Source organism: Schistocerca piceifrons, chromosome 1 (genome assembly GCF_021461385.2).
Source record: "Schistocerca piceifrons isolate TAMUIC-IGC-003096 chromosome 1, iqSchPice1.1, whole genome shotgun sequence".
Lineage (NCBI taxonomy): Eukaryota > Metazoa > Arthropoda > Insecta > Orthoptera > Acrididae > Schistocerca > Schistocerca piceifrons.
In genome coordinates this window covers 804,480,853-804,503,523 of record NC_060138.1, presented here as the reverse complement: position 1 = coordinate 804,503,523, position 22,671 = coordinate 804,480,853, and the positions used below count along the sequence as shown (strand labels likewise).

General features: G+C 39.9%; 1 protein-coding gene across 2 annotated transcripts in view; it reads right to left on the bottom strand.

Annotated features, from left to right (window-relative positions):
* LOC124713874 (protein SCAI) overlaps positions 1 to 22,671 on the bottom strand; it is an 85,044-nt gene that overhangs the window by 38,462 nt on the left and 23,911 nt on the right. For both annotated transcript variants that reach the window (XM_047242979.1, XM_047242980.1), the window contains exon 9: positions 22,343 to 22,490. In XM_047242979.1, the coding sequence (XP_047098935.1) occupies positions 22,343 to 22,490 (148 nt within the window). The remainder of the gene's footprint in view (positions 1 to 22,342; positions 22,491 to 22,671) is intronic.

The following is a 22,671-nucleotide window of genomic DNA, read 5'->3' as shown; positions in this document are numbered from 1 at the left end:
TACTTTCATCAAGAATATTTAATTTGAAAACTATGTTAACACCTACATGCTCCAAAGTCGTACATTCACTCAGTTTAGCTTCAGCATTGTAGTTTGCTTACCATATGGTAAAAAATTGTTTATCAAACCTTCCGCTGAAGATTTTAACTGTGCAAAGTTCGATACTTAATTATAAAAGCTTTACGGTACAATTTTCAAGCCTCAAAGCATAGCCTTATATTCTGTAGAGAAATCATATTCTGATACTTTCTGTTAGATTAACATTTTGCGGTCTAGCTGCGAGCTACGCACGCAGTCCCTGCAGTAAGCGTTGCCGACGAGCGGCGAGCTATGCTCGCAGTGAAGTAAAAAATGCACAGATAACAAACTACAGGCTATACTCGCAGTTCGTGTGCTTCGTCATGCAGCTTGATGTTTTAGTTATGAGAAAAATCCACAAGAGAAATGTTCGTGTCTTTACCTTTTGACATATCCATGCGAAAGCAGTGCTGGCAAGATGTCTCAGTACAGATGATCGCTTATGGATAAAGAAATTTTGGAGGTTTTATTCAATGATTCGGGGTCTGAAGAAGAATTTTGTGACGATTCTGAAGATGACAGAAATATTGCAGGTAATTATAACATATTTACTGAAATTTCGATTTTGTGACATGTTGTAATATGTACGAAAAAGTAGGCGACTTGTATACTTTTGTTATTTATATTTCCTGTAACATATTTTAGACTTCTAACAATAATACAGTTTATACAGCTGTGTATATGACTTCTTTATTTACAGAAGAAGAGCTTCAGAAGGATATTGGCATGACGTCTCAATAGGAAACATGCCCAGCAGATCGCAAATAAAATATAGGCTGTATAAAAATAAACAATTTTGGCCAGTGTTGTGTAATAACTGGCCATGATGGCAGGGGAGCAACAAGTAGGACAGAACCCTTCAACTGTATGCAACAGACTAACTGGGTGACATTTAGGAAGAAAAATTCCTCCAACTGACAACAAAGCGAGGACGTGCTGATCATGTAAAATGTGTGGTGACAAGGCTAAAAAAGGGGAAAAGGAACGAAATGACATACTACTGTCCAATGTGTGGTGTTGTTTTCTGCATGACAGAATGCTTTGAACTATGTCACACAAAAGCCAATTACGTATAGAAATGATTTATAAAAAATAGTAATGTAATATAGATGTGTACTGTGATTTTCTTTATAAATACCTTTCAGTTTGTTTTTACAAAACATAAACAAGTGTAATATTCTTTCTGCTTACAATAAATCCTACTACAAAACTTTATTTACCTTGTTTCAGCTAAAAACTTGTGATAACAGTGTAAATTTAAGTGAAGTTGGTAACTACAATGTGTTACTTTATTTTAAAGTTTAAAGTACAGTGGTAAAACACAAAAAGTCTGCAATGATTTATCTGTAACCATTCCCGAATTATGATTTTTTGAAAAACAACAAGAAACCACAGTCTTGTGCTAGAATGTCGTACTAAGTACCAGACCTTAAAGTGTTAAAGCTGAGTGCTACAGTAGGACTTGACCTGGAACCTTGCCTTTCATGGGCAATGTTCATACTAACTCAGCTATCCAGATCTGTCTCACAGCTTCAATTCTGCCAGTACCTCTCTCCACTTTCACATCTTGGAAGAGGGGTGCTAGCAAAACTGAAGTTGTGAGGCACATCATCAATTGTGCCTGAATGATGCTCAGTAGAAGAATTGCCCACCGAAGGCCAGGTTCTATTCCTGTTTCAAAACAGCACACACACTGATGTAGACTGAAAGATTTACTAAGGAACCAAAATCTTTCAGGCTACACAATTTTTTCTTCCCTGTCTTTGTGAAAAGGTCATCCACCAAGTTTTTTTCTCTTTCTTTTTTAGAACAGCAATAGGTGTGGTCAACAAGTACCTTCCCTTCCAACAGATTAACATGGCTTTTCTTTGGTGTTGGTGACTGGGAAGGACATGCAGAGTCCAAACTGAATTGATGTATCCAATTTTGCTTTTGCAATGATGAAACACACTTCTGATTACAGTAATGAGTAAGAGGGACACCATCATACACCTGTACAATTGCTGAATTTCCTAACGGACCTCAATCCTCATTCCATCATGTCCAAGTATCAGCATCCATTGTGTGGGAATGTGTTTTGAGGGTGAGCCCTGTAAACCATTTCGCAATTGAATAATTTAATGCAAAGCATTTCCATTGCACAGCTGCTTCAACATTTCATAGGATGTATGATGGATTTCTATAGAGAGCAAAAATTAAAAACAACATAATTATTTAACTACATTTTCTGCAGGATAGAAGTTCCTGTCAAGCATTCTCTTGGAACTGCTGCTGTCAAAAAATATGTACACATTTCAATTTTATTTTAGCAACTCTGGGCACTCCTTCCTACTTTTTTAGGCAGTGGTTTATTACAACATACATTTTAGAAAGATAACATAGTACATCCTCATTATCCATGGATTTGTCTGTAATTTTGGAGACACATGTTACTCCATCATTTTCTACAGCCTCTCTGCATTTAATTATCATCTATGACCATTCCAAGATCAGGGGTGACGAAAAGCCTACTTGAATTTGACGCTCAATTGCTAGAACTTTGATGCCGCACTTCTCTAAGGAGAACTCGTATTGTCATTTGACCTTTATACCGTATCAATGGTCAGAAATATGCAACTGTATATGTTACATTTCCAACGAGAAAGAAATTATTCATCTTTCAGGGATTTATGGATAACATAAAGGTGCATCTCAACTACTTTTCATTAAATTTCTGTCAATATAATGCTCATAAAAGGTCTTCATGAACATCAAACACTGAAGAGAAAGTTTTCATTTAACTAGCCATATCAAATTTAGATAAAATTCCAAGCTTTCATTGACCGCCTCCATCATCATGTAAGGGGATATCTGACAGTTGTGAAACTGGTGAGACTGCCATTTTTATGCACACAGAACCGCATTCGATCAGCTGCATTATGTCACAGAGCTGGCCTGGCACATGCTAAGCTGGTGTCTTCTAAATCCACAGACTACATTGGTGCTTAATGACCAGCACTACTTGCAGCGTCATCACTCACATCAGGCGGTAAGCTAGGAGAAGTCTTCCTGTATGATCTTTCTTTATCAAGTGCAGCACTATTCCACACACTGCCCTGCGTACAGCCAGTGTTTATATTAAAATTGTTATCACAAAGTCTAATTTCCACTTTGTCCCTAATAACACAAGTCTCCATTCTGCCTGAGCCAGAATTCTCAATTTTCAAAATTCCTCTATTTAAGCTGATGTCTTTATAGACTGTCCATTTTAAACTACTGCTATGCTTACAAGGAATATTATAAATCCCTAGAACTCCAGACCAAGATAATCTTAAAAATGTTGCAACATCTCTTTAATTTTTCTGGTTGGCCAGATGACTGGTCTTATTCCTTGACTGTTTAGGAATCTACCTGTCTTACTTTTTGTTGTATCATAGAATGGAAGCCACACTACGTGTTGGTCCTCCTGGTTTGGCTGAACACCACAGCATCTTGGTTTCCTCAATACCATTGACCTAATATCGTAGGCCAAATGCTCGTTCCTTCTGAACACTATTTACAGTTGATTACTCTTGGAGCTGTGGTTCTCCTTGTTCAAAATTGTCCTGAGTCCTGGCCTGTGTATTAGAGTGTTAGCATAGCTTTCTCTGAGCCTGATAATGGAAGCTTTCAATACACAAAATGACCAAGATCATCTGGTTTCCTTTCAACCAACATATCTAAGGAAGGAAAGTTCTTGCCCCCTCAACCTCCATGGTAAATCTAATGTTTGTATATATACCATTCATACGGTCGATGAATTGCTGCAGTACCTCAATGCCATGTGGCCTCATCAAGAACGTATTGTCAACATATTTGAAGAAGCAAGATAAATTGAGGGTAGAGACTGTCTAATGCTTGTTTTTTGATGGTAGTTACCGCAGACATTTCATAATAATTTCCAATGTACCAAAAATAGATGGTTGTGAAGTCATGTCAAAATAATTTTAAAATTTCAAGGGAGAACTGAGGAGCCAATAGTTTTAACATAATTTCTACTAGCACCTTTGTAAAAAGGGAGACCATGTCAAGGCTGGCGATAAGTTTCCTGGCGCCTATCCTCACCTGTTTTATGATAGCTGCAAACATTTATGAGTTCTTAACATGGTATTTATAGTGGGTAACTATAGGTGACAATAATTAAGTTAAAAGCTTTGTCAGCCTGTATACAGGAGAGATAATATACTGATGACTGATCTCAGAGGCACGCCACCTTTGTGTACTCATATTTTTGGGAGATCTTAATAGCTGGGTGGCCTAGGTGCTCTTCGGCATAAATTATTTTAAAGTTCACCCGGGATGACAGAGTTATTTAGTGGCACCTCTGTCTTCCTGCTAAGTGTTGACATGGGATGCCATTTAAGAATCCTGTATTTGGTGTCTTCCTGTAACAGACACACTTTCTTATGACAGAATTCCATGTGACCCACTACAGCTTTAAAAATAGTAGTAATACACCGACTAGTCACATAGCGCAATGGTTACAGTACAGTATTCACACGCAAAAGGTTGTGGGATTGTCGATTGGATTTTAGATATTCAGCTTGGAATTGTGTACAAATCTGCTGGACCACCCAATTGACTCACCTTTAACAAGTTTAAGGACATAAAATGAATAAATAGCTAGTGTGGGACTATTCACCATATTCTGACACTACTGCGCCCTGGTAGTATTTTATCACTTTCACAATGCAGTATGAATGCACAATGAAACACTCATAACATTTTTCTCATTTTTTCCTGCTCCATGGACCACACTGTGTGTGTGTGTGTGTGTGTGTGTGTGTGTGTGTGTGTGTGTGTGTGTGCGCGCGCGCGCGCGCGCGCTGCGCACGCGTGCGTGGGCTCGCCGTGTGTGCGCGCGCGTGCACTTTGAAAGACACAAATTCATACGTCAGCTCCAAGGTGCTTTTAAAAAACTGGTGGAATTTTGGAAACTAACTTAATCACTCAAGTAAGCCTCTTATATGAACAATTTGAGTTTGCCCTGGGATTTGGCACTGCTGATTTAGTTTACTCTGCCTGAGCTTGTTTTCTAACACTAAAGCGAAAGTGTCAAATATGTTGAAAAACTGAATATTTCTGGTATCTGCACAATACCACAATGGTTGGCGGTATGTATGGTGTTTGTAGCTGTGTAAGAAGTTGCTACTGTTTGTTGGAAAACTGAAGCTGAAGAATACCCTGGACACTGCTGTATTTCATACATCACTATCAAACTTTATTATGCATTAACGTCAGTCTATTGGGTAGTACATTTAAGGTGTTGCATCATATACATATTTAAAGTTCAGTCATTCAGTTACTTTGGGGCTACTGAACAGTTACTGAAATGTAACAATACAAAAACCAAGCACTGAAGATTTACTTCAATACACATAATAATAATCTTAATTTACAACGATCTTGCCTGAGGATGTCTTTTAGAGCAATGCAGTTTATAATTTTCAATGTAAGTCTTCTTGTGTTTGGGGGGTTGCGGGTAGGATGAGGGGGGTGGGGGGCGGCCATGTGGCTTTCTCATGGTGTATTTCGTATGATACTCAGTGCCAACACAAAATGCAATTTTGGTTCTCATTATGTAAAAGTCTAAATTATAATTTTATGTGCCTAATTGATTGAGTAATTTCAAATTACTATGGTTGATATTCAGTTTAATGATATTGCCAGGGACAGTAAAATATGAAGAATAATTGGTTTTCCCAGCAGCAACTGAGGCATAACTGCTGTGTCAAGCTGCACTGAATACACAGTCCTATCACACATGTGGATGACAAACAGTAAAATTCTCATTATGCTGTACACCAAACATACTGAGAGGATAAGGGAATTAGTTATTCTTTTTGTTTTGCTGTCACCAGCAATGTACAATTTATATCCTTGAAATAAAAACTTTGTCAAGCCAATTTAAAGTTGCTCTATTAATTGGGCTCATAAAATTATGATTTCAATATATTTTATGCATTTCTGTTGACACAAGGCCAGAAGAAACACCCGACAGGAAGCCCCTTTTCGTGCTGACTCCATCCGCTCAAAACAAAGACCTAAAAATAGTTTTAAAAACACTATAAATTGTTACTTGATGGCTTCAAAGGGAAGCTTGGCACATGTGGCTCTACTCAGCATTTTTGCTGAGTTAACAAAGTAGATGCTGGACAGACCAACAGAAAACTCTAATGACGTCAACAGGGGTTAAATGTCCGGTTGAAAATACCTATGGTTAAAAGGAGATATGGTCCAAGTCTTTCTGATAACAAATGGGTGTTTTTAATCCTTTACTTCATAAAAAATAAATGAACTGTGTTTAAAGTAATAAACAAAACTGAAACACACTAAGAAACAAAGGTTATTATACAGCTTATTTCTATTTAAGGTAGTATCACATGAGATGATGAAGGCAGCTTGTAACTTTCAAGCTCCAGGTAATGCTAGAAGTGCAATAACAAGCTTGTGTAAAATAACTAGAGAGTCAAGCATGATACTTAAGTAGTTACAATCACAATATTTAATTTCTACCTGAGATAAAAATTAATGTGTGTGTGCACATCAAGGTGTAACGAAAACTTACAAAACAGTGTTTGCATTTCATTCTCTTCTTTATTAACACATTATTCAAACTGCAGTGCTAAGGGAACTTCTCAACTGCCATTGGTTGGGAATCTACTGGTTCACGTTTCAGAACTACACAGCCACTGCGAAAAATATAAAAAAAGAAAAGACGGAAATGATAAGAAAAGCAACAAATGCGATTTAAAAAACACAAGAAACAAATGATACACTTCTTTACACTTAAACATGCAAAAATTACAGTAAGTAGCTGGCATTTAAAACTATGTGCAGTTCACTAAAATAGGCTTTACGAGCTTAACACAATATATTTAAAAGGCAACTAAGTGATGCTCTGAATTTTTTACTAATGACTACTTACTCTAAAGAAAGCTGGAAACAAAACAATCAACAACTACATAGATAAGATGAAATACCACACTTACCAGCTGAGGCAGAATCCTGGAAAGCTATATCACACAAATTCCAATGAAACCTCTGGCCCTCCTAATATTTCTCGTCTTTTTACTTGATTGCTCTATATGTTATCTATGAGGCACACAAGTGAAGATAATGTACAAGAAAAAAAAGTATGTTATTTGAGGTCCTGTTATGGGAGCAATCGGTGTCCAATATGAGAATATGAAAGATGAAGAGCAAACGACCATTCAGTGGGCAGTTATGCTGTGCATCATCAGCTGTTGTCTAACAAGAGTAAGGACTGAGTCATGAAAAAGATACACACAGGACAGAAAAATAGACAGCGACCAATTTTCAGTATGTTCAATAGTAAGAAGATTGAAAATATTCTGTAAGTATATATTTACCAAGGTATTATGCTTGGTCAACCTATTACTAACTAAACTCCCACACTAATTTTCTTTCTTTGAACTCTGGTAACAATTTTCAATATATATTTTAGTCAGCAAACATCCACATGACTTTCACACATCCCAGCTTCTTGTATCCACTAAACCCACCATTTTCTTATTCATTCAACACTTCCTAAGTCTAGGCTGGAGCTAGCCACTTTTTGCCCTCTACTAAATTACTCTTATCCCGTACTATTTCTCTTTTTGTTACTTTTCAATCATAGTTCTCATTGCTTCTCATGGAACTGAAGCTTCATGAACAACTGAAGTCTGTAGAGAATAGAAGTTGGTTGCTGTACAACATGTGAAAAAAGAACAAACAGTAACAGGAATACAAATGGAAAAGTCAGGGATGTTGTATGTGCTTGTGCAGAAGTTTGTACTATGAAATACAGTGAAAGGAAGGAGAGGAAGAATCTATCAAATTAGAAGAAATATTGTGAAAATTACATTTGAAGAACAAGTATGAGGGTCACTCCAAAAGAAATGCACACTATTTTTGTAAAAATACAGTTTTCATTCTGCATGTGTGAAAGTTTTACAGTGTGTAGATACATCCTTCTTGCTTGTTTTCAAACTTAGTTCAACCTGTTCCCGTGAGTGGCGCCATCACAGCATGTCTTCAAGATGGCTGCTACACTTGAGGTTCATCAGAAGCGACATGCTGTTATAGAATTCCTGTGCTGTGAAAACGAGACAGTGGGAAACATCCACAAGAGGTTGAAAAAGGTGTATGGAGATGCTGCTGTCAATTGCAATACAGTTAGTCAGTGGGCAAGCAGGTTACGTGATGAAAGCGGGCACGGCAATATTAAGGATTGTTCTTGCAGCGGTAGACCTCATACTGCACACACTCCAGACAATGTGCAGAGAGTTAACGAACTGGTGACTGCTGACAGACGCATCACAGTGAACGAATTGTCACGTTATGCTGGGATAGGGAAAGGAAGTGTTTGCAGAATACTTAAAGTGTTGGCGTTAAAAAAAGTTTGTGCCAGGCGGGTTCCCAGGATGTTGACAGTGGCTCACAAAGAAACAAGAAAAACGGTATGCAGCGAACTTTTGGAACAGTACGAGAAGGGTGGAGATGAATTTCTTGGAAGAATTGTGACAGGTGATGAAACATGGCTCCATCATTTTTCACCAGAGACGAAGAGGCAATCAATGGAGTGGCATCATGCAAATTCACCCAAGAAAAAAAAAATTCAAAACCACACCTTCTGCTGGAAAAGTTATGGCTATGGTGTTTTTCCATTCTGAAGGACTCTTGCTTGTGGACATCGTGCCATATGGAACCACCATAAATTCTGATGAATATGTAATGACACTGAAGAAACTTCAAGCTCGACTGAGTCGTGTTCAACCACATTGGCAAAAGCAGGATGTTTTGCTGTTGCACAACAATGCATGGCCACTTGTCAGTCAAAAAACCATGGAAGTGATTACAAAACTCGGATGGACAACACTGAAACACCCACTTTACAGTCCTGCCCTGGCTCCATGTGACTATCAACTCTTTGAGGAACTGAAAGACTCTCCTCGTGGAACAAGGTTTGAAGATGATGTCTCCCTTGTGTACGCTGCCAAACAGTGGCTCCAACAGGTTGGTCCAGAATTTTACCATGTGGGTATACAGCCGCTGGTTCCAAGATGGTGTAAGGCAGTTGAGAGGAATGGAAATTATGTGGAGAAATGAAAATATTGTTCCTAAAGGATGTATCTACACTTGTATCTACACACTGTAAAACTTTCAAACACGTAGAATAAAAGATGGACTTAAAAAAAAAATTGTGTGCATTTCTTTTGGAGTGTCCCCTGTACAAGAAGAAAGGTGATAATGGCAGGAAGCACAGGAAAAATAAAGACGCATTTATTTTGAGGACACACATGAAGCATTTGGTTTGGAAATGCTGAGAAAGAGACATTTTGGTAAGAGAGACAGAAGTAGTGCCTGTTAGCATTGGAGACAGCAGTGCGTGAACACCCAGTTACCATCAATAACTAATGCAGACATCTCCTAGCAGACACTGCTATGTCCGTTTTAAAAAGGTCATAGCTGACTAATGGTTGCAATGCAAATGATGGGTTTATAAGCCAACTACCTGAGTAAACAGGGAGACACATTGCTGCACGTACATCACAAGCACATTCCAGTTCTATTTTTCAAATGAAATGGAGCCTAATCATATGTAAAGCGACCTTTGAGAGGGAATCAGTTAGGTTTTCTTGTTTATAATTGTTTGAATTTCCTCAGTCTTTCCATTATGAGAATATACTCTAACATTTAAATTGTTGAATGAAATAAATCAGTCTCCAGCACCCCATTGTTACTAATCTGTGTGTGTATTTCAATACATGCTAAAGTTATTGATGCTACACTACAGCATCTGGGACTCAGCAAAATCAAATTTACAGATAATTGAAGTTATGCCATGGCACTTCAAATATCTAGGAAAATAATGGGCCTCTTCAATAAGGACGAACCCAGATGGAATACTATGCTCTAGGGGATCAACCACATTTGGTCACAAACATGCAAAGGCGGAAGACTTTCCACACATGCATCCATGGAAATGTTTAGTATACATGCCACAAAGGACAGCAAAGCTTAAGAAAGTGCAACCTATAAGTGTATAAAAACCTAACCACTTTTGTACTGAAATCATTTTGTGGTAGTATTGCAGCACTACCACCACGGGGCTATAACATTTTGGGGTGCCCATCCAGAAGGCTCATAGAGTTCTACTTTACATCAGGGCAGCCTGCCCTGAGAAACAAGACACACAGCCGCCGCTGCAGGCCAGCGGAGCCCTGGGACGTAGTGCACTGGTGGCAGTGCTCCTACAACAGATCATGGCCGATGTAGTGCAGGAGACGACAGTCTTTCCTCGACCACCACTGCTTTAAATGCCAAGTTTGGAGGATGTCACTGACAGAAGCAGTAGCGTTGTACCACCGCACAGCCATTTTTCACTCTGTCAGTATTACAGGTTGTCTCTCTCTCTCTCTCTCTCTCTCTCTCTCTCTCTCTCTCTCTGTCTCTCTCTCACACACACACACACACACACACACACACACACACACACACGAGGCTACTGAATGCCTCAACCACACTACTGCTATTTGTAATGAATCATGGTGGAAGATTGCAATAAAGGAATTTGGAAAGCACAAAACAAGTCTACTTGCTCCAAGTCCAATTTCACTGGCATCTGTATACTGATATCGCAATGTCTCAACCTAAAGCCTATGGTACCACATGTCAAGTAAATTTAATTGTTGTTGAGTGTTTTAGTCATAGAAAGGACGCTTGTAAGGCATATTCTGTTGCAAGCAGTGTCAGCAGATTCATCTCACTTCAGAGGTAATGGGAGTCATGACTGGCTAGTACCTGTCAGAGGTACGCCTAACTTAGAAGGTTGTTCAGCACCGTGTAAAAGAATTTGGTAAATATATTTTGTTTTGCGTTTCTTGTTATTATTGGTGTTTCAATATTAATGTCTGGAAGAACAAGGCTCCTGCAGAGTCAGAGATGTAAGGTGTGTCAAAACTGGAGGCAGTTTGCATATTACATGAATAGGTATGTTATTGGCAACAAACAATACGGAGTTACACGGTCTAGCGGAGTCACTGTTTCCACAGTGAAGTACAGATTTATCAGCTGCAAGTTTAGTTGCTCCTTTCTCTGGGAAATCAACTGAGGATGTGCAAGCATTTGTGGAAGATCTTAAGAATTTGGCAGATATGGAAAAATGATGACACAGAACTTTAAATGATAGCAAAGTTGAGATTAATATGAGAAGCAAAAACTTATGCAAGGTATATGGAGACTCTCAAGGGCACTAGAAAGTTTAGGGATTTAAGAGAGGGCTAGTCCAGAGGTATACAGAAGAGAATAGTGCACGATATTTTAGGAAACAGTTGAGCACCATAACAAAGAAGCATGTCGAGTCTATGGAAGAATTTGCAGACGTAATGAGGAAGATCAATCTGTGTCCTTCAAAGCTGGGACAGAGTGCTATGGTAAATAAGATGATTTTACAAGAGGCTGAATGGAGGGTGTCTGATGTATTTTTTTGGGAGGATTACTTTCAGAGGCATCAAGAAGAGTATGGACACAGAGTTTGATTGACCTGCGCCCAGCTATCCGATTAGCAATAGAATGTGAAGAAATTCATACGTCAACAAGATTGAGGATTAGACAGACAGTGTTTTCAACCAATATAATGTGTTATAGGTGTGGACAAACGAGGCATGTGAGGAGGGAATGTCATCAGACCTGGGACAATGGGAGTAGAGGCAGAGGTCACAGTAGCCTCAGAGGTAGGGGACTGGGAAAGGACCAGATGTTAAATGCCAAGGGGAATCTGAGCTCCTGCTTATGGACATTCTCAGTAAGATTATATGCTATAAAGTCGTTTGCTGAGGTGGATTGTGCAGAGAAATAGAAAGAAAGATGAATATCAGGATATTGATGGACACAGGTACACATGTCGGTTGCCCAGTGGTGATCTTGTGGTATATAAGCATAGGAAGCCACCATGGTATAGATTACATGGCATGGGGAATAAGGATGTCACACCATTGGAATTGGTGGACACAGATTTTTGCCTGGGTACAGTCCAGTTTAAACAATATGTAGATATTGTGTCACACGTCAGTGAGGGCCAAGACATGATCTGGGGTTGGGTTTCTTGTACCAGTTAAGCGTCAAAAATGATCTACGGCCACACATCGTGGAGCCTGATGGGAAAGTGTTTCAGTCGAGTTGAACCACTCCCAGTGTAGCAATGTCAGGAGGTGATTCCATCCCGAATGACAAACCATTTAAGCAACAAACAATCACACTACAATTTGATGCACACAGTAGTGTACCTAAAAGGTGTGTGGTGAAACCATTGGAAGCAAATGAAATATTGGATCAGGCACGTTTCTTGATAAGTGTTACACATGTACAGGAGATAAATGATGAGAATACAATACCTGTATTTGAGGACAATTTTAGCACTGAGGATTTCCGGTTAATGGAGGGGTTGGTGATCATTCATGTGGATATCTTGGAGGAGGAAGAGTGGGACAATTCTATCAGATATGGACAATAGCCAAATGCCATTGAAACTGAATTACAAGGAAAGGTAAAGCACTTAAAGGGAAGTTATACGGAATTTATGGATTTTTTTAAGAAAAGGTCCATTGCCAGCTATGCATATTACTCAGCACCGGGTATAAACAGGAACTGAATCATCTGTTTACCACAAACTATAGTGAGTCCCGAGGTACCTGCAGCCAATTCTGGAAGAATTTACAGATAATCAGCTGAAGAAGGGGTTATTGAGGAGAGTAGTAGCCCATGGGGGCCAGGATTGTTGCCATGCCCAAGAAGTTGGCAGACAGATCACTGAAGTATATGTTTTGTTGCGATTATTAACATCCAAATGCTATGACTACAATAGATGCCTACCCTTTGCTGAACATTATGGGAACCATGGATTATTTGGGCCAGTGCAAGTATTCTTCAATGGTGAATGAAAGCAGGAGTGGCTACCATTGCCAGGAAGAGTGACCAAAAACAGCAGTTGCTTCACTGTGAGGTCATTATCAGTATAGGAGGATGCCTTTCAGATAAAACAATGCACCTACGACGTTTCAGAAACTGATAATATTCTTCTCAGGTATGCAGCCGGATCATTACGTCTTCATGACACAATATTTCCGGGGTCCACCTGGCCGCCATCTTCAGGTGAGAGTGCTGATGCACGAACTCGCCGGAACTGACTTCCCAGCGCAAGCGGCGGCCTCTATATAAGCCGCAGAAGACCCACAACGTGTGCGCGAGAAGGTGCCGTGACTGCCCTCTAGCGCAGGAGACATACCCCGCCGCCAGTGGTGGAAACGGGCAAAATCGAGATATCGCTGTAAAAATTAAAAAATTTCTATTCCAACGATCGAACCACAGACCGTTGTTTTTCAATGTCAGATAACACCGGATCCCAAGTCTTACTTAAAAGATAACCCTTGTCTCTATTAATAAGATTGGCAGATAAACGAATCTCTATGGATTCTTTTAAAATACAGTCCCAATAGTGAGATGCAGGGGCAACCATCTGTGTCTCGTCATATAGCATTCTGTGTCCCTCGGTGAGACAGTGTTCCACCACTGCAGATTTCTCAGGCTGAAGCAGCAGTGTGTGCCGCTGATGCTCAACACATCGGTCCTGAATGGTCCGGATTGTCTGACCAATGTAAGCCTTCCCACAGTGGCAGGGGATCTTACACACACCGCGCTTCCTCAAACCCAAGTCATCATTAACAGAGCCCAGCAGCGCTCTAATCTTGGCTGGCGGACGGAAAATACTTTTGATATGATATCTTTTCAGAATCCTTCCTATGTTCGAGGAAATTCTCCCAGCATAAGGCAGAAAAGCCACCGATTTGCAGGTATCTTCTGGTGGTTCAGGCGAAGGTCCAAACTGGAAAGCTCGACAGATCTGTTTATCTATATAGCCATTCTGCTTGAACACAATCTTAAGATGGTCCAATTCTTGTGTCAAGCTTTCTCCATCTGAGATGGCATAAGCTCTTCTCGCCAACATCCGCAGGACCCCCGTACGCTGGAACGATGGATGACAGCTAGAAGCATGTAGGTAACGGTCAGTGTGCGTAGGCTTTCGATAAACACTGTGTCCCAGTGTCTCATCATCCTTTCTGTACACCAGAACATCCAGAAATGGAAGCTTTCCATCACTTTCCACCTCCATGGTAAACTTGATGCTAGGATGCAGAGAATTAAAATGATCTAGGAGGCGGTCAAGAGCTTCTCTCCTATGAGGCCACACCATAAACGTATCGTCAACGTACCTCCAAGAACAGGTTGGTTTTAAGGACGCTGTCTTCAGCGCCATGTCCTCAAAATCTTCCATAAAAAGATTGGCGACTATTGGGGACAATGGGCTCCCCATAGCCACTCCGTCAGTCTGTTCAAAATATTTGTCATTGAATAAAAAGTACGTCGACGTCAACACGTGGCGACAAAGCCTGGTTGTTTCCTCATCCAGTTTCTCACCAATTAATTGCAAGGATTCTTCCAGAGGAATCTGGGTAAAAAGCGACACGACATCAAAGCTGACAAGCAAATCCCAGGGACTAAGAGACAAGGACTTCAATCTCTGAATAAACACCATAGAATTGGAAATGTGATGTTCGCATTTACCGACGTGAGGGCCCAGAACAGATGCTAAATACTTGGCTAGATTGTAGGTAGGAGCACCCAAATTACTCACGATCGGACGAAGTGGGACCCCTTTCTTATGAATCTTGGGTAGAACGTATAATCTTGGTGGCACGGCAGCACCAGGACGAAGTTTTTTCAGAACGTCGTCAGGTAAAGAACTCTTCTTCAGCAGTGAAAGCGTCTTCCGTTTTATCCGTTCAGTTGGGTCGTCCTGCAATGTTATGTATGCTGAGTCTTCAAGTAAGAGATCCATCTTTCCCAGATAGTCATCACGTGACAGAAGAACCGTTGCGTTGCCTTTGTCTGCTGGTAGAACTGTCAGATCTTCGTTATCTCTAATGGACCGGACGGCTGCCCTTTCGAGAGAGGAGATGTTCCTCCGTGGAGGCGGCGCCCGCCGCAATGTATGTGAGACCTCTTGCCTAATCTCTTCAGCTTGATCCTCCGAAAAGCTAGACACTGCTTGTTCGACTGCGCAGATGAATTCGGTGATAGGCACATTCCTCGGTGTAGGGGCAAAATTCAGGCCTTTCTCCAACACTGACAGCGTGGCGTCGTCCAGTTCTTTACTCGTGAGGTTAATCACTGTCCGTCGATGGGTGTCGTCATCAGATATCATGGGTTGAGCACAAAGCCGTTGAAACTTCGAAGACTGTTTTCTGACGGCGCTCCTACGCGTCCAATCTGATAGTGCCCAAGAACTATCCACCCATTCCCAGGATGCATCCGACAGCAGCGACGATAGCTCCAAGTGCAAGAACAGTAAATCCTTGGATATGAGATCCAGTTGTCTTCGAGTGAAGCGAATTCGCTCCTTGACTAAGGCGAAACTGGCACGCTTCTTGATGTTGTTGGCCGTTTTCGTATCAATAAAATACACAAATCTAGCAAACTTAGGTATTACTCTTCCATTGCGGCATCTCAGCAAAAGGGTAAGGGCACTCAGCAACTTGCCTTTCTTCTTATGAATTTTATCAAACTTCTTCACAAGTTCCACCATCTCCTCCCCGTAGAGGCTTTTGATGTGACTACGAAGGCTTTCCCGGTGTAATAATTGATAATATTCTTCTCGGGTATGCAGCCGGATCATTACGTCTTCATGACACAATATTTCCGTGGTCCACCTGGCCGCCATCTTCAGGTGAGAGTGCTGGTGCACGAACTCGACGGAACTGACTTCCCAGCGCAAGCGGCGGCCCCTATATAGGCCGCAGAAGACCCACAATGTGTGCGCGAGAAGGTGCTGTGACTGCCCTCTGGCGCAGTAGACATACCCCGCCGCCAGTGGTGGAAACGGGCAAAATCGAGATATCGCTGTCAAAAATTAAAAAATTTTTATTCCGACGATCGAACCACAGACCGTTGTTTTTTAATGTCAGATAACACCGGATCCCAAGTCTTACGTAAAGGATAACCCTTGTTTCTATTAATAAGATTGGCAGATAAACGAATCTCTATGGATTCTTTTAAAATACAGTCCCAATAGCGAGACACAGGGGCAACCATTTGTGTCTCGTCATATAGCATTCTGTGTCCCTCGGTGAGACAGTGTTCCGCCACTGCAGATTTCTCAGGCTGAAGCAGCCGTGTGTGCCGCTGATCCTCAACACATTGGTCCTGAATGGTCCGGATTGTCTGAGAAATCTGCAGTGGCGGAACACTGTCTCACCGAGGGACACAGAATGCTATATGCACCAGCACTCTCACCTGAAGATGGCAGCCAGGTGGACCTCGGAAATATTGTGTCATGAAGACGTAATGATCCGGCTGCATACCCGAGAAGAATATTATCAATTATTACGCCGGGAAAGCCTTCATAGTCACGTTTCAGAAACTGTCAGACATAGTTCTCAGTGACTGAAACCCATCGATACATTGTCTATTTTGCTACAATTGTCTATACGAGTTATATGGAACAGCACATACAATACTCAAGAGAAGAATTCCTGAGACTGAGGGCAGAGAATTTAAGGTTGAGTACAGAAAAGTATAATTGTGTGTTGGATGAGGTGGCATACTTTGGTCACACAATTAGAAAGGCTGGGGATAACGCTAGATCCAAGAACGATTAAAGCATATGTGAATTTTCTGTGCATGAGTCAGTGAAGGAACCACGATCACTGCTTGGAGTTCTGAATTATTACCGAAGATCACTAAGGGATCTGAGGATGTTGCCAAATCATTGACACAATTACTGAAGAAAGGTGCAAAATGTGTTTGGTCAGAGGACTGTCAATGTGCTTTCAAAAAACCGAAAGAAGCTCTGACATCAAGTCTGATTTAAGCATTCTCATATTTCAGTAAAGAATTCATTCTATGATGCAATGCATCCAACCATGCTCTTGGTTGTATGTTGTCTCCAGAAGCAGGGGCGTAAGCACCCTGCACTATGCATCAAGCAAACAAAATCAGCAGAGAGGAATTACTCCATGATGGAAAAAGAGATTTTGAGCCTTATCTATGGAATTACTAGCTTCAAGTGTTATTTCTACAGGAAAGAGTTTCAAGCGATAACAGCTGTTGCAGCACTGAAATGATTACTGGGGTTGAAGGACCTATCTAGTTGGCTGACATGATGGGTGGCATGACTGAGTGAGATTGATTACATGGGAACACAGACGGCTTAAGTAGGAAAGTAACAATATTGCAAAGAAGTGGTAATGAGCTTAGGGAGAGGCAGACAGTGCACAAGACAGATGACAAGTGGCAGCAGTGTAGTAAACAACAACAGATAGAATACATGGGACTTGTGAGAAGTTGAGGAATGAGATGATACAGGGGGATTGTACCACATACAAGGAGGAGGAGAGGTTGGACCGATGTGGAAGGCCAATTTCTGAAAATTATGTTTGGGATAGCTGATGGAGAGAATGTCAGAAGGATGAATGACACAGTAGAAGAAATGAAACTGGGTGAAAAGAAAAGAAGGCATCAAGTGAGAGGTACACCATGCAAACTGTGAGTTTGGAGAAAGATGTGTTGAACAATACTCCACTACAATGTCAGCTGACTAGGAAAGTGATGAATTGTGCAAAAACTGTACAAAAATCAGTAAACAGGAACATTACGAGGCTGCAAACTGAAGCAGAAATATAGGACAAGGAACTAGTGGAAACAAAGATGCTACAGTCCTTGGAGAACATTGTGTGGGAAGCAGTAGAGATACAGGAAGCTATGCAGCAAGCTGTGTAAGGAGTGAACTTCTTGTCACCAGAACAGTATCTGGAGGGGCTATGAAGAGTGCAAAAAGAACTACCACCAGAGTTAGGGTTGTTCTTGGAACCTAATCATACAGACTTACCCCTTACTTTAACCTAGTGCACAGCAAATGAAAGGACCAATTGAGCAAAACCTACTTTCTAGTAGCAGGGAATCTAGTAGCAGGGAAGCAGGCTTGGTACCAATGTTACGAAGTACACGTGGATCCTATTAATTGGGGTATGCTGAAGAAATCTGACAGAGTAAAGATACAGTGATCATATTAGTTGCAGAAGATAAACAGACGTGGAAAAAGCAGAGTTACAGAAGTGTTACAGGAATGAGACTAAGATATGTACAAACAGAGCAAAGAGAGAGGGTCACAATTCCTGAGCAGTGAAGAAATGTTGGGTCAGAAAGCACAGAAGGATTGCAAGAGGGTGGTGATTGTACTTCCAGCAGGTTGAGGCACCTTGATAAAGTAATAATACTAGTCACTTGTTTCTAGTAATGGAATGATTTCATTGGCCAGATCTCATGGGGAAGTGTTACCAGCTTACCAGCAATGAGTCTGGTTATGTTAAACCAGACTTTGGGACCCGAGTCAATACAGCCCATAGACAAACTCATTAACAGAAGAGTCCAATCTCCATGGAGACATTGACGCAGCATGTGAGAGTACAGGGAAAATCAATAATAGAGGGAAACAATGTTGACCACTGTCATACCAATGGTGAAATCCTATGCACTCTCCTATTGCTATCACTGGTATCACCCTTTGTATCAGAAAATGAAGTTTATATTGTAAGATGCCATAACTGATGTGGTCATTAAAGAAAGGATCATTGGAAAATTTACTTTTGATACAACCCATGTGGCTGTCAAGCACTGTTCAAGGTTTATATGTCAGCAAGACATCTACTGCCAGTGAGAACAAACAAGGCTTGGGCAAGGAGAGTTTCCACAAGTGTAATTTGCATACATGAAAGCGAGTGGAGAGAGTGTATGGAGATGCAGAGCAGCAAGATGAAAGCATCCCAAGACACGACAATCACTAGTGTCATCCTGACCGTTGCATCTGTCACGTGTTACAGAATATAGTTTATACATTTAGTAGTGACATCTGTGTGGTATATATTTGTTGTTGTATGAGTCATTTTGATTCTCCCTTCCAGCATCAACATTTCAGAACTTCATAAATGGAGATTTGTTGTATGGCTTACACTTGAGATCATTCCTGTCACCGTCTACTTCTTTCCATCATCAGTTATTCATTTTGCTTCACTTTACTCTTCTCTTTTTATCTCTGTTGTTACTGATTTTTGTACTATCTTCAATCTTTCAACCTATCAATAACAAAATGGTTCAAATGGCTCTGCGCACTATGGGACTCAACTTCTGAGGTCATCAGTCCCCTAGAACTTCGAACTACTTAAACCTAACTAACCTAGGGACATCACACACATCCAGGCAGGATTCGAACCTGCGACTGTAGTGGTCGGGCGCTAGACTGAAGCGCCTGGAACCGCTCGGCCACTCCGGTCGGCTATTAGTAACATTAATTCCATTTTCAGCCTGCCTTTCCTCTTTTTTAACTTGTTAACTAACTTCTTTGCCAGTTCTAAAATTCCGCATTTTAATATTATATCTGTTGCTAGCATTTCACATTTGATTTTTCTGTCATTTGCGACACAGTGTCATATGTGACTTTTCTACTTTATTCCTTAAAAAGAGTCATTTTATCCTTTGCTTGCCTCACTTTTACCAAGTTACTGAACCCCTCGCAACTTTTTTTAACATTTAATTTAATTTAATATCAATTCTAAAATGCAAATGTGACTTAAAGATATACAACCATAGTTTTTTAATAAAAATAACATTTTATTTTTAATTAGAAATTGCATGAAAACTGATACAGACATATGAAGTCTCTTATTGTTAAATGAAAAAATTGTACATATATACATAATAATGTTCAGTTTTCAGAGAGAGAGAGAGAGAGAGAGAGAGAGAGAGAGAGAGAGAATTGCTGTCAGCTACAACTGAACCAGTGACCCATGCATCCTGCAAAACACATAAATTGATGTTTGGACACTGACCTTCAAATGCTGTGCATATGAAGAAAATTGAAGACTGTTTTATATAGTTAAACTGCCCAACCAACCAAATTCACAAATGTGAATGTCAATTCTTAGGCGATAACCAATTTATCTTAATCAAAAAAACAAATTACTGGAAAAACCACCTCAACATTTGCCTTAAGTGAATTACAGAAATTTCAGAGAATGTAAATCTGAATGGCTGGACTGGGATTTGAGCCCCTTTCCTCTCAGCATGAATGGCAAGTTGCAAAGACACTACTTACATTTTGCATTTTTATGCTAGCTATCAATGACACCATCACTTTATGAACACATTTTCCTTCCTTGTTTTTAGATATCAATGAAGCCTCAAACATAATTCTCTTTCAGATTTATTGAGAGAAGGGAGGCTGAAGTTTGAAGTGCCATCGACAAGGATGTAAAGATGGAGCACAAGCAAAGGACAAGGAAGGAAATCAAGCAAAGAGCATCGTAGTATTCACCTCAAGTGATTTTGGGAAACCTACAATACCCAAATATGTATGCGTGGTTAGGGTCATTAACTTAATTACTTTCCGGTTCAAATGTAGTATTTTTACAAATGTACTGTACTGGAGACGATGACGGCCAACAAAATATATACAGTCCGCTAAGTAAGATTGTGGTCAGGTTAACCAGTAGAAAAATGTATTTGACAACAAACTAAAACATATGCATACATCGAACATAAACAAAATAAAAGTGCAATCACAATTAACAATACATCCAGTCACCTCCAGTGTCAATAATTATTGACATCTGTCTGAAGCATGCTTGAAACCTAGTCTCGAGCATATTCACTTGAAAGACTGTTCTGAATGTGTTGAATTTGCATTGACTGTTGTTTGAAAATGAATTCTGTTTGCACTTAATCCAATGTTAACAATGAGCGCCCCCCCCCCCCCCCCCCAAAAAAAGGTTGTTACACATTTGTAGTCACTTTACCGCTTGAGCCACTTTCTTCAAAGTCATCCACATTTTTAACCAATTTATAGTATACTTGGAAGGAGAGACAGCATTGGTCGTATATTTTTGTTTATTATCACAAAATCGATTTTCGGTCACTTAGTGACCATCTTCAGTGCTGTAATTATAACTTAAATTAGTAAGCACTGGTGTCAATGAGCTTACGGCGATCACATAGACTCCTTCCAAGTATACCCATTATCTGGTCGTAGTGCACAGGACACTATGGAGTCGCCAATCAATAATTTATAGTATGTTACTCTCTTTTTTACAGATGACTTTGATTTCCACACATATTTAGATGCTGTTGCATGACTCATTTGGTGTAGCTACGGAGAAATACAGCCTCAAAATGTGACATATAAGCTACACTCACATCTCTTCATGTGTATCTCAGTCAAGAATTCAAAGTGAACTAATGCTTCATGGACATTGCATGAAGAACAAAGGTTACCTCTATTGGCCTGTGAAAGAACCAAGGTGATATCTTTTACCATCTTTGTGTAATGCTGACCACACTCTTACTCAACTGACGGTACCAATGCCGATCACACTTTTAAGAAGTAATATTTGCACTTTACATAGAAAGTAAAATATTTTCAGCCAGTAGATATAATTGAGAATCAAAGCTAACAAGACATTCAGTTCCACAGTATTACAAAGTAAACTAAACACTTCAACACATGCTCTAAGATAAGTGCTTCATGTACTGAAATTTGCACAGGCAGCCATCATGCAGTAACATGTTGTTGACACATGTGATAACCTAACTATGTGACACTGGTCTCTGTAATAATAATAATAATAATAATAATAATTTCACTGATACAAAATTATGGGTTTCGCAAAATCTGGTTACTGCAAATATAATAATTTAAACCTAACCAAAGCATTTATCAAACCAATAAATTGTTTTAACATTACTGTGTTATAGCTAGTATTTTCCTGTTGGAGGTGAATGACCTTGACTTTCTGTTATGTGAGCATTGGTAAATTCAACCAATTGTTTAGTAACCTACACATTAATAGGCAAATCCTTGATTGAACCTTGGATTTATCGATTTGTATTCGACACACATCTACAGTCAGAGAGTCACTCTAATTTAAAGTCATTTTTGATAAATATAACTAGACTTCAAATTGCTTTAGTGCAGATACTGCTACTATTATGACCACTAACAGTATCCTGCAGTTATGCTGAACTGGTAGTTTGCAACCACATGCATTTTAAAATTCCTCAAAACTTCTGCATATTATTTGCTCTATTTCAGAACACAAGTAGGCTGTAGGAAATAATTCCTAAAAGTTTGTACCTGATGAAAGAAACACCATAATTTGACTGAAAGTTGGTTTGTACAACAAATATTTGTGAGGATTTTCACGTTTCATAGGTCGATCCCCATTCTCTTGGCATACTAACTGGTATGGACCTTTACTTCCTCCAATACCATAATTCTTTTCCTACAAGAAAAAGTACAATCATCATTAGAAGCTATTATCTAACAACAGATACTAAATCATAAAAATAAGATAACTCCACTTTTACACTTTTCAAGGGACTTCGAAAAAAATGGTGTAAATCACGGGAAAATGTAAAATGTGGGAAACAGCATTTTAAGCTGAAAAAGTTATGTATAGGATA